This window comes from Mustelus asterias, chromosome 5, assembly GCF_964213995.1.
Source record: "Mustelus asterias chromosome 5, sMusAst1.hap1.1, whole genome shotgun sequence".
Taxonomy (NCBI): Eukaryota; Metazoa; Chordata; class Chondrichthyes; order Carcharhiniformes; family Triakidae; genus Mustelus; species Mustelus asterias.
Genome location: NC_135805.1, coordinates 98618705 through 98631627, shown reverse-complemented (window position 1 = coordinate 98631627; position 12923 = coordinate 98618705). Strand labels below are relative to the sequence as shown.

At 45.4% G+C, this 12923-nt stretch overlaps 1 protein-coding gene across 2 annotated transcripts in view; it reads left to right on the top strand.

Moving 5' to 3' along the window:
- The window catches only part of pla2g7 (phospholipase A2, group VII (platelet-activating factor acetylhydrolase, plasma)), a 76297-nt gene that overhangs the window by 18326 nt on the left and 45048 nt on the right, over window positions 1-12923 (top strand). For both annotated transcript variants that reach the window (XM_078213745.1, XM_078213744.1), the window contains exons 3-4: window positions 101-251; window positions 2777-2870. In XM_078213745.1, coding sequence (XP_078069871.1) covers window positions 101-251; window positions 2777-2870 — 245 coding nt within the window. The remainder of the gene's footprint in view (window positions 1-100; window positions 252-2776; window positions 2871-12923) is intronic.

Below are 12923 nucleotides of genomic sequence, written 5' to 3'. Positions count from 1 at the left end.
TACCTGTTGCTGAAAATATTTAATTGATGTTTAAATATTTAGTTTACTTTTAGAATCCCGAGTTAGTATTTTTTTAATGATATGTGTATTTTTTCAACAGGGAAGTTTTTTACGCTTGTATTACCCTTGTGAGCAAGGTGGGAAGCAACAGCAGCCACTATGGATTCCCAGACATGAATATTACTACGGGCTTGCTGATTTTCTGAAATATAACAGAAAACTTGTTGATCATGCTTTAAGCCATTTGTACGGTAAGAAATGTTCCTTTTTCTCCTTGTTTTGACATTGCATATCAAACCTTAGAATTAATTGGCATTTCTTAACTTAACATGAAGTAGGTGAACAATGGACATCAATTTAGGATGAATCTGTTTGGTGACTTTGGTCTGAATTAGCTGAAAACAACTATTGTCTTTTTTTAAAACTACTTTTAGTTCAGTTTACAACATTTAATTTCTTATCACATTGCATTAGAAACATTGTATCTGAAAAATAATTGGTTTGAGACTTGGGCCAGAAATTTTCATGGTAGTAGCAGATACATATCCAAGCTGGAGGAGTATAAAATCTCACGAGAACACATCAGATGTGTGTCTCGACAACATCACGTACTCTTGTGATACTACAGGCAGCACCAAAGTCAGAAACATGCCTACTGCCAATTAATCAGTCACTTCAGGAAATTAAAGGGCAATTGTAGGCAATTTTATGTTGCCCTTGTGATTTAGCAGTCATCGCACAGGCATCATGGGCAGGCAGCCATTCTGTTTTTCACCCTTTTCATCTCAGTGTGGGATCAAAAGAGGCTGGAGAATTGGCTGTATGTGTTATTAGGGGTTAAGGTGGGAGTATGCTGCTGCTTTATTGCTGAGATTTCATACCTTTTCCTGTTGTTTCTTTTGAAGTATTTGCTTTGTTACCTTTGTATAGAGTTCTGTCAACTCTCATTTCTGTCAAACACAGCCTTCCGTGCATGGGACAGTGCCACCTGCAGTGCAGCAGATAGAGATGGCATACTCCGCTGGGGAAAACCTCATCTGAGGCAGAAGGGAGGGGGAACAGTTGTCCGCAGGCAACGTCACAGGGAGAGATCTGTGGGAGGAGGGGAAGGAACACTGGGTGCACGGTCAGCAAGGCAGATTGGACCACAGAAGACGCCACTATCCTGCAGCTAGAGTGTACAGGCAGTGACCCAGCCACCTCAACATGTCTGAGGTCCAGTGCCACAGGAGGCTCTGCCTCTCTAGGGGCACTGTGGCATCATCATGCCACATTGGGCCGGAGAACTCTAACTACGTGGGTGGGCTCCCAATGCCACTGGCTCTGAAGGTCACATTAGCCTTCAATCGTTTTGCATCCACATCTTTCTGGGGGTTAGAGGGGGATCTATGTGGAGTGTTTCAAGCTGCTGTCCACAGTTGCGTCAAGCTCGTCACATTCAGACGAGTCAGGACAGTTCATCATTATCAGATGGACAAATCCAGCCAGGTTAAATGAACCAGAGGCTTTGCAACTATTGCAGGGTTCCTCCACATTCAGGGTGCTGTAAACTGCACCCATCTTTTCATCAGTGTGCCAGCAGGTCAGCCGGGCATCTTTGTGAATAGAGAGGGTTATCGCTCCATGAATGCGCAGATAATATGTGACCACGAGACCCAGATTCTGCATGGAACACAGGCAGCTCTCATGATACATAAATCCTGCAGCACTGCTAGGTGCCAAGGCTATTCGTGGCTCTAGCTCAGCTGGATGGTTGGCTGCTGGGTGACAAATGCCCCGTTCAGCACCCAAACAGCAGAGAGGTACAATCGGACTCGTGCCTCCTCAAGGGCATGGCTGAGAGGACCATTGGACTGGCTGAAGGTTAGGTTCTGTGCCTGGACCAAACAGGGGAGCACTGCAAAATTTTCCAGAATGCATGCCACTTATCGTTGTGCAGAGTGCAGCAGACAACAATCTGGCACTGGCAAGGGGGGATAGCAAGGAGCTTGTCAGGCCTTGGAGGACGTCTCTACTGATGGATCTGATGAGCAGACCGGGCAGACGCAGAGTTGAGGAATTGGAGGTAGACTTGAGGAACCTTCAGGGAGGCCTTGATTCAGCACCCCTTCAGCTAGGCTGGTAAGGCTTGACTTCAGTCGCATTGCAAGGGCACCGCCTCCGTCAGATTTGAGGAAGCAATCCCGTGACCCCAATGTCACCTCACAACATTTTATATTAAAGTTTGCTGCCCCTGCTATCTATCAGGAGGCATTGATGAGACCTGCACCTATGGAAAACATGAAGGACACTCCGGACGTTGGAACAAAATCTCGATTTATATGTTTACCAGAGTTGTAAACAAGGAACATAACATAATGTGGTTGCCTCTGTCACTCAAAACAATACATAACACTAATGAACTGAATGAATGTAACCTGTGATAATTCTATCCCCTGCTCACAATGCCTTAACCTTACGCTATATCTTAGTGCCCTCCCCCTACCCCATGTTGAAGTTATTTGGAAAGTGGATTATGAAAGGACACGTTTCACTCTACATCCATCACCAAATTACCAACATTCTTTTTCTTTTTTGTAAGCTTCATTAATCAAGCCACTTTAGTTTATTCATGTAGAAAATAAGAATATAGAAGATTTCAATATGCTGAGTTAGAGAACCATAAAACAAAATTGAATGGTTGGTATTGCTTTCCATTACATTAAACATAACAAGGAAAGTTGACCAAATATTCCAGCCACCAGCAGTGGAGTTGAACCATTTGTTTTCTTGGTAGGGTCGTACAGAGTTCCTGCTGAGTGGGATGCCCCATTTAAAAGTGCTGGAAAATATCCTCTTGTTATTTTCTCTCATGGCCTTGGAGCTTTCAGGTAAATCTTTTGCATTATAAGATCGTTTCTTCTTAAATAAAACTTTGTCTGTTGATCAGTTGGGAAAAAATAATCTTGACGCACAGCAGTTGCAACCAGGAATTTCACAATAATCCTTAATTGCTATCCCAACCTGCATGTAAGAGTTTGAAAATCTTTACTCACTGGTACACTTTCATCAATATCATGAAAGAGAAGTTGCCCTGTTTTGCTTTATTGAAACTATTTTGTGTGATTTTAAAATGCTCATGATTAATCTTTATAACCTTTTCAACTAATAATCCTTGCTAATTTTGTGTGCTTTGCCTTTAACTTTACATCTTTTAAGTCTTTCAAGATATAAGTTTTCTACAGAACTATATTTTGTAATTCATAGCAAGCAAAGCTGAACAAAAATCACTAGTGTATATGCAACTTTGTACATACTCTGAAGGGAGTGGGAAAATTGTTCTCACAGCATCCTCCTAATACATACAATTTTGAGACAACTGACACAAATTTTTGTTCAAACCTAATTTATCAAAAAGATTAAAGTTTTGTATTTAGAATTTTTTTCCAAATTTATTTTGTAGCCATCGAGTTAAATTTCTAGCATAGACTTAGAAGCCTTCCTGAATCTAGAGGTGTCTGAAGCAGGCGAAGAACATACTCGTGCCTGTTTTCTGTAGCTAGTTTTGCCTGGAATAGATAACTAGCCTGAAGCCAGACACTGTAGCCTGAGGGGCAGCAATCCACATCAAGCATGGCTGACCAGGAGTCTCTCGCTCTCTTGCCACCTACCATCGGCGTGTTGGAAGAATTTGTAGGTTGATAATCAACCTGTTTGTCCACATTATGAATGCAGCTCCCATGGCCATCATGCCCCCCGACAGTGGGACTTAAAACCTGAGCTTCTGGCTCAAAAGATGGGGTCACGGGTCACTGCCCACTGTGCCACAGCACATCCAAATTTATAATGTAACTGAGAAAATAAATTGAGCACCTGTGAAAACATTGTACACTCTTGGTACGATACGTTTTCACATATTTCAACATTGCATCATGTTGTACTCACACCACCTAACCTTTGGGTTTGTATTAATTCCCCACCTTCCAATTCCAGCTCTGCGCAGACTGCCTTCAAATGCTTAAAAAGAAAGCTTGAGGCATTGAAATTTTGCTGAATGATTTAACTATCATGAGTTGGGTTTACCGAGTGATCAAAACAGGAAGCTGTGGAGTATTGACTGAACTTTGTCTTCACTTCTCCACGTTCAACCTGAATGAATCTGCAGTTGCTACTTTCCAACCCACCAATTTAATTGAGGCTGTAGCTCTCTGTTGTTGCACCCTGGCCAACAACTTTGCAGTATCTGGGGAACATGAGCAACTCCTTGCTCTGCTTTTACACTCCGGTTTGTCAGGATGTTGCCCAGTTGCTGCCAGACTCAAAGCCCAGCCGGTGCTCCATGCCATGCTTTACTTTATACTGCAGCAACTTCAGATATAGAGAGCCAGGAGGAAAATTTGCAAGAAAATTCCTATATTAAAGTGAGAAAATTACAAATATCACAAAGCAATTTTGAGAAGCACCATGAATAAATTTAGCTATAATGTACAGTGAATGTTTGTGATCCTGATTTCTAATTGCTGCACTGCTATAAAGTATTTTGTATAATTAGTTTTCATCCTTTTTCATCAATTCTCCTGAGAGAAGAAAGGTAATAAAATAATTTGTAGACTGTAAACACTTTTTAAAAAATATATGTAAAATACCTCTGTCATAAAGTAGTTTGTCCCTTCATATACTGTGGACAATAGGGGAGGCGATGGCTTAGTGATATTATTGTTAGACTATTAATTCAGAAACTCGTCTTATGTTCTGGGGACGGGGTTCGAATCCGACGACTGCAGATGGTGGAATTTGAATTCAATAAAAATATCTGGAATTAAGAATCTATTGATGACCATGAAACCATTGTCGATTGTTGGAAAAACCCATCTGGGAAAATTTCCTTCCCTAAACCTTTAGGGAAGGAAATCTGCTGTCCTTACCTGGTCTGACTCGAGATCCACAACAATGTGGTTGACTCTCAAATGCCCTCGGACAACTAGGGATGGGCAATAAATGCTGGCTAGCCGACGACACCCATGTCCCACGAATGAATATATACAAAAAAGGAAACAGAAGGCCCACATAATTTAGCCATTCTTTGCCTAGGAATACATTGGACCCTCTAGAGGTTTGATTGATTGTTGTCAATAAAAGATTTCTATAGTTGTCAATGTACTTAATTTCATTCCTCATATGCCAGTATCCCAGCTAATAGCCCCTTCAGTTGAAATAATAGCTGGCAATGGTAAAGCCAGGAGTTGTACAATATGCAAACTTAAGTCTAGCTGCAAATAAACATTTTGTTTATTTTAGTCTCCTACTCTTGAGATTTTGTTGGACTTCTTGCTTCAGAGCCTAGGCATGTTGTAATTATTCCCATATCAGAACAGAAAATGGGAGATGAGGAAATGAATGGACTGGGGTGGCACAGTGGTTAGCACTGCTGCCTGACAGCTCCAGGGACCCGGGTTCAATTCCGGCCTCGGGTCACTGTCTGTGCGGAGTTTGCACATTCTCCCCATGTCTGCGAGGGTTTCCTCCAAGTGCTCTGGTTTCCTCCCACAGTCCAAAGTGCGGGTTAGGTGGATTGGCCATGCTTGTGTCCCAGGTATGTAGGTTAGCGGGATCAGTGGGGTAAATATGTGGGGTTATGGGAGTAGGGCCTGGGTGAGATTGTTGTTGGTGTAGACTCGATGGGCTGAATGGCCTTCTTCTGCACTGTAGGGATCCTATGATTCTAAAGATATTTCAATGTCAACAGTAGCATCTTGCCATCTGCTGAACAGGCATGTTCACATTTTTTACCACTGCAATTGGCTCATATATGGATGGCAGTTGAGTCAAATTGTGCTGTACAGAAAATTTAATTTCTATCTCCAGCAGTTTGTTCTATCTGCAGAAACACCACGGCACCCCTCTTCCACAACTGCTCCCCCCTTGCTGCCAACAGGTTGGAGCTTTGGTAAAGCTCTGTGTGATAGTCTAGTGAGGGAATGGCCATACTGTAAAATGAATTTCACACTGAAAACAATGATCATGCAAATGAGCCAAGTGCAATGTTTTTCTGTGCTACAGCAGTGAGTTTTAAATTGACTGATCAGAGCAAGTCAAAATCAATTATTTTTACAAACATTAACAAGTTTCCATTTATTTACGAGCATGTTTTTCAAAAAAAATCGCCATTTATCAAAAGGAGACGAGCTCAAGCTGTCACTATGAATAAGTGTTGCAGGAATTCCGGGAAAAGGCCAAAATAAGCTACTTCAGGAAATACATTTAGGAATAATAACAATATAAGAGGCTTTAAAAAACCCTTGACAAATATAGGTTGCATAATTAAATGATTTTACCTGAAGACTAGAAATATTTTATTTATTAAGCACAATTGGGTTTACATTAACATTGCAATGAAGTTACTGTGAAAATCCCCTACTTGCCACACTCCGGCGCCTGTTCGGGTACACTGGAGCATAATAAAATAATTCTTCAAGCATTTTCAACCAGAGGTGTTGGGTGGATGATCTATCTTGACCTCCTGCATCACAGAAGCAAGCCTTCAGCCCATTTGATTCACTCCATGTGGTATCAAAAAATGGCCGAAGGCACTGGATACTGCAAAGGTTATGGGCCTTGACAACATTCCAGCAACAGTACTGAAGGCTAGGCAGATGTCATGGTGGGAACGAGAGCTAAATGGCCCAAAGCTGATTTTACAACAATAGAAAACAAGGAAGTGATCGTGCACTTCAGCCATCAGTGGTGGCCCATCTTTACTGCCACTAAATGTCATGAATATAATTAGCATAAATCAGCATCTAATTACGATGCCCGCTGGCTGGAATCATCCCTCCATGCTGGATTAAGAACCCACATTGGCATACAGTTTGAATGGCATATTTCACAACAGGATTTAACCACAGTGTGTAGTTGGTGAGCTGCATTTTTCTTGGGACTCCAAAGTTAGTTTGCATAACTTGTATCACGTCGTGATCACGGGAATCAGCACCAGACTTCGCAGGCTGCACCACCTTGGTTTCAAGGGGGTTTCTTGGGCAAGTCTCCACAGAAACTGTACCAGGGTTAAGACAGGGATGGCTTTTACTGTGCTGCATGGCAAAGACTCCATCACAGGTGGGGCCAGACAGCACTGCAGGAAGGGGCTGCAGGCCAAGGGCTCCAGAGCCAAAGTTGAGGTAGGTCAGCCAACTGCTCTATTGACATGCAGGCAAGTGAAGCAATTATGTCCATTCATGCAACAATGATCCCTCAAAGTGGCAATGATTGTTCCCACCGTTAATTTGCAGTCTGCATATTCAGCAGAGCATTATGGAACTGCAAAACTATTGGGCAACTGGACAAGCTTGAGGATCCCCTTGGAAATGTGGCCATGGACCATTCACAAAGGAGAATGTTAAATTAATCTCGTATAGACACTGAATGTTCACCTTCGTGCTTAGTCCAAAATCAGCAGTCTTGGGGTGCAACTAACGATGAACCAAGTGCCTTGGCTGAAAGCAGAACTTTCAGTCGCTTACCAACCACCTTGAATATATGCACCCCTGGTAATTGACAAGTCTTTCCTGTCTCCCCTATCTAGGCCCCTCATTATTTTGTATTCCTCAATTAGGGTCACCCCTTAGCCTCCTCTGTTCCAAGAAAAACAAACCTAGCCTGTCCAATATCTTCTCATAGCTGCAATTTCCATACCATAGCAACATTCTTGTAAATCTCCCTGCACTCTCTTCAGAGTAATTATGTCCTTCCTGCAATGTGTTGACAAGAACTGTACACAAAATTCCAGCTGTGGCCTAACCAGCATTTTATACAGTTACATCATTACATGCCTGCTTTTGTATTCAATACCTCACCCAATAAAGGACAGTAATTTGATATGCTTTCTTGACCACCCTGTCCAACTGTCTTGCCACCTTCATGGACCTGTCGACATGCTCTCCAAGGTCTCTCACTTCCTCAGCCCCTCTCAATATCTTCCTGTTTATTCAGTTTTCTCTTACTTTGTTTGCCCTCCCCAAATGCATTACCTCACTCTTTTTACTGGATCGAATTCCATTTTCTACTTCCCTGCACACTCAACCACACATTATTTAAGACAACAGCTAAATGTCAGCATCAAGCTTAATTTGCCAAATGCAAATTATTGCATATTGGAAGAAAGAATGCTGTCCCTGTCTCTACCATCTCTTCTTGCTCACTTGCAATATGCAAATCATCAGGTGAAAACCAAAGAATACGAGCAACTGGATAGTGCATCTGAGTCCTGTGACATTGTAGCCTCACCCTGAGGGACCTCCTCTGAGGACTCTTCATTCTCCTCCTGTAAGGCCCAGTGGAATATTAAAATATGTAAATTTGAGCTGACAAGGTGATATTATTTTAAGTGATTATACAAAATTATATTTCACTGGCTGCTGACATTGTCCGCTTTAGTGAATGTGGTATGCCATGTGGCTGTGTGATATTTAATTCTGTCACCAGTGATGCACTATCAATTACGACACGAAGACTTCTGAGAGTGAGGGAAAACTAATAGGCTTTTATTCACAGAGAACAGGAGCATACCCTTGTCGCTGGCCTGGTCTGGACTGAGGCAAGGAGGAGGGACCATCACCTTTATACCCCACTCTGGGTGGAAAGGGTGGGGTCTCAGGTGGAAAGGGAGGAGTCTCGGGCCAGGTGCAGTATGGGTGTGTCCAGGCACATACATGTGGTAACAGTGGTTCACCACATTCACCCCTCCTTTAAAAAAGAGTCCGGCGGGGTGGGTGGAACCATATGTACAGGAGTATATATACATAGAAAAGTCACAAGTTGAGGTGAGGCATCGTCCCTTCACAGGTTCAGCCTGTCGGGCGGCTTGACTAGTCGTTGTGACCGCCGCAGTACCGGTTGGGGGGTTGCTGCCGGTGGCAGGGCGGAGCCGCTCGAATCCGCCGTCGTCCCTTCTGGTCTGATCCTGCGTGGTGACTCCGGGGGTTCAGGCGAGCTGCGTACAATAGGCAAAGATGTAAGCGGACCTGGTGCTACCTGAACAGAGGGGTTTAGGGATGTGGGGTGAGGGGTCGTAGTGGGCTCTGGGGCACCTGGAGGCGCCAGGTCCCGGATAGAGACCGTGTCCTCCTGCCCATCGTGGTATGCCACATAGGCATATTGGGGGTTGGCGTGGAGGAGCTGGACTTTTTCAACTAGGGGATCCGACTTATGGGGTCGTACATGCCTCCGGAGCAGAACTGGGCCTGGGTACGCCAGTCATGACGGTAATGCGATTCCCGAGGAGGACTTCCTCGGGAAAGCAAACATCCGCTCGTGGGGGGTGGCGTTGGTGGCTGTACACAGGAGGGACCGAATTGAATGTAGTGCATTGGGGAGGACTTCCTGCCAGCGGGAGACTGGAAGGCCTTTAGACCGTAGCGCTAGTAGAACGGCCTTCCAGACTGTTGCGTTCTCCCTCTCCACCTGTCTGTTACCCCTGGGGTTGTAGCTGGTAGTCCTACTTGAGGCTATGCCCTTGGAGAGCAGGTACTGACGCAGCTCATCGCTCATGAATGAGGATCCCCGGTCGCTGTGGATATAGTTGGGGTACCCGAACAGGGTGAAGAGGCCGTGCAGGGCCTTGACGACCGTGGTTGAGGTCATGTCCGAGCAGGGGATGGCAAAGGGGAATCGGGAGTACCCATCTATCACGTTGAGGAAATAGATGTTGCAGTCAGAAGAAGGCAGGGGCCCTTTGCAATCGACGCTGAGGCGTTCAAAGGGGCGGGTGGCTTTTATGAGATGTGCCCGGTCCGGCCGATAGAAGTGCGGCTTACATTCTGCGCAGACCGGACAGTGTCTGGTTATAGACCGGACGTCCTCAACAGAATAGGGCAGATTACGGGCTTTAATAAAATGGTAGAGCCTGGTGACCCCCGGGTGACAGAGGTCATTGTGGAGAGTCTGTAGTTGGTTCACCTGTACGCTAGGACATGTTCCGCGAGACAGGGCATCTGGAGGCTCATTGAGCTTCCCGGGCCGGTATAAGATATCGTAATTGTAGGTGGAGAGCTCAATCCTCCACCTCAGTATCTTATCATTCTTAATCTTGCCCCTCTGCGCGTTGTTGAACATGAAAGTCACTGAACGTTGGTCCGTGAGCAAGGTGAACCGTCGGCCAGCTAGGTAGTGGCACCAGTGTCGCACTGTTTCGACGATGGCCTGAGCCTCCTTCTCGACTGAGGAGTGTCGGTTTTCCGAGCCCTGAAGGGTTCGTGAGAAGAAGGCTACGGGTCTGCCTGCCTGGTTGAGGGTGGCGGCCAGGGCGAAGTCAGACGCATCACTCTCCACCTGAAAGGGGATTGACTCGTCCACAGCGTGCATCGTGGCCTTTTCGATGTCCGCCTTGATGCGGTTGAAGGCTGAGCGGGCCTCTTCCGACAGGGGAAAAAGGGTGGATTTGATAAGCGGACGGGCCTTATCCGCGTAATTAGGGACCCACTGGGCGTAGTATGAGAAGAAGCCCAGGCATCTCCTCAGTGCTTTAAGCGTGGTCGGGAGGGGAAGTTCCATAAGGGGGCGCATGCGGTCGGGATCGGGGCCGATGACCCCATTTTCCACCACATATCCCAGGATGGCGAGGCAGTGAGTGCGGAAGACACACTTCTCCTTATTATAGGTCAGATTTAGGAGAGCGGCCGTGCGGAGGAATTTGTTAAGGTTGGCGTCGTGGTCCTGCTGATCACGGCTGCAGATGGTGACGTTATCCAGGTATGGAAAGGTAGCCCATAGCGGTCCACCATTCGGTCCATTTCGCGCTGGAAGACCGAGACCCCATTTGTGACGCTGAAGGGAACCCTAAGAAAGTGGTAGAGGCGGCCATCCGCCTCGAAAGCTGTATATTTGCGGTCCTCCGGGTGGATCGGGAGCTGGTGGTAGGTCGATTTGAGGTCGATCGTGGAGAACACCCGGTATTGCGCAATCCGATTGACCATGTCAGATGTGCGCGGAAGGGGATACGCATCCAGCTGCGTGTACTGGTTGATGGTCTGACTATAATCGATGACCATCCGGTGTTTCTCCCCAGTTTTGACCACTACCACCTGCGCTCTCCAAGGGCTGGTGCTCGCCTCGATGATCTCTTCCTTCAGAAGCCGCTGGACCTCGGACCTAATGAAGGTCCTGTCCCCCGCACTGCACCGTCTGCTCTTAGTGGCAATGGGCTTACACTCGGGGGTGAAGTGTTCGAATAGCGGTGGGGGGGTGACTTGGAGGGGCGAAAGGCCGCAGGTAGTGTGCGGTGGGTAGTCCAGGAACTGAGGGTTGCAGACCGAGATCGGGGAAAGGGGCCCATTGTACTGTAGCGTGACACTCTTAAGATGTGTCATGAAATCGAGGCCTAAGAGTACGGGAGCGCAGAGGTGTGGGAGCACCAGGAGCTTAAAATTTGCGTAATCGGTCCCCCGAACCGCAAGAGTCGCCACACAGTACCCCATGACATCCACGGAGCGGGACTTTGAGGCCAAGGAAATGGTTTGTTTGACTGGCCGTACCAAAAGGGCATAGCGACGCACAGTATCGGGGTGGATAAAGCTCTCCGTACTCCCGCTGTCAAACAAACAATTTCCCGCATGGCCGTTTACCTGTATGTCCATCATAGACCTGGCGAACTGATGTGGACGAGACTGGTCCAGTTGGATCGCTGCCATCGTAGATCCCGAAGAGTCATCAGCCGGCGTCCAAGATGGCGGCTCCCCTGTCTCGCATGCGGTCGGCTGCGTCCAAGATGGCGGCCCCCGGAAGTCCCCAACTCCAACAGTAAAGACCACCTGAGACCCTTTGGATGTTTAGTACTTCCTCCTGTGCAGTTGACTCATCTGAGCTCCAAAGTAAAACAGCAAGTTCAGTAACCAGGCTTATTTGAGCAATCACAGCCCCAAAGTGGGGATCAGAGGTTGTAAGAGAAATCTCACGTTGCAAGTGCTACAAGCAAACACTTTGAACACAATTGGCTAAGAAAAATACATATTGACATATTTCCCTGACTTGTCTTCAGCCCCCTCAATGGCTGTGTTTTTTGCCTTAATGAAGTCTGGGAAACCGCTGCAGTTAAATTCATGTTAATATTTTTCTACTTGACCAATTAACATATTGAAATTGACCAAGTGCGTCTCCTGAAGGGATTTGGCCTGCTTCTCAACACATTGTCAATTTCTGTGTCTTTACCCTCCCCACTGCTTCCAAACCAACTTGGTCCTGCAGGTTTAAAAGAAGTCACCTCTTCAGTGTCAAGACTTGTGGAGAAGTAATTAGATGAACAAATAGATTGAGGTGTGTAGCAATAACAAAAGTTATGCTGAGGCTTTCAAAGAACTGGTCAGGCTTCTCTTGGAATGCCATATGTAAATTTGACTGCCACATTTCAAACCAGGAACACATTAATTGAAAAGGATAAAAAGAAAAGCATCACAAATGATTCCAAAGATAATAAGTTTTGAATCCTGTGTAGGATTGTAGAAGTTTAAATTCCATGCATGGAATATAGTCATGTTGTGGTGGAAGCGGGATCAGAAAATGTGGCGAGTCGTTTAAAATTCCATTGATTTCAGCAGGACTGGAAAACCCCACCAATGAGTGGGACTGTAAAATTCCCTTTCATGTCTGAAGCTAAAAAGCGGTGATGTTATTGAAGTGAAACATGTACTGAATATTATTTTAGAGTCAGCTAGGCTGGTGGAACAAAAAGAAATAAATACAAATTTGTAAAAAATAAACTTTAGACAAATTGGAAATGTTTGTCATTTAAGAGCATTCCAATCAGTTGAATACTTTGCGGAGTGAGCTGTACTGCTAGAGGAACATGCTTTCATTGGATAAATAGCTTTTCTCACTGTTCATTTGTTTTCTTATGATCCTGTCTCTGTTCCTGGGATGTGAGAGCCTCTAAGTCTAGATGTTAAAAAATAAAA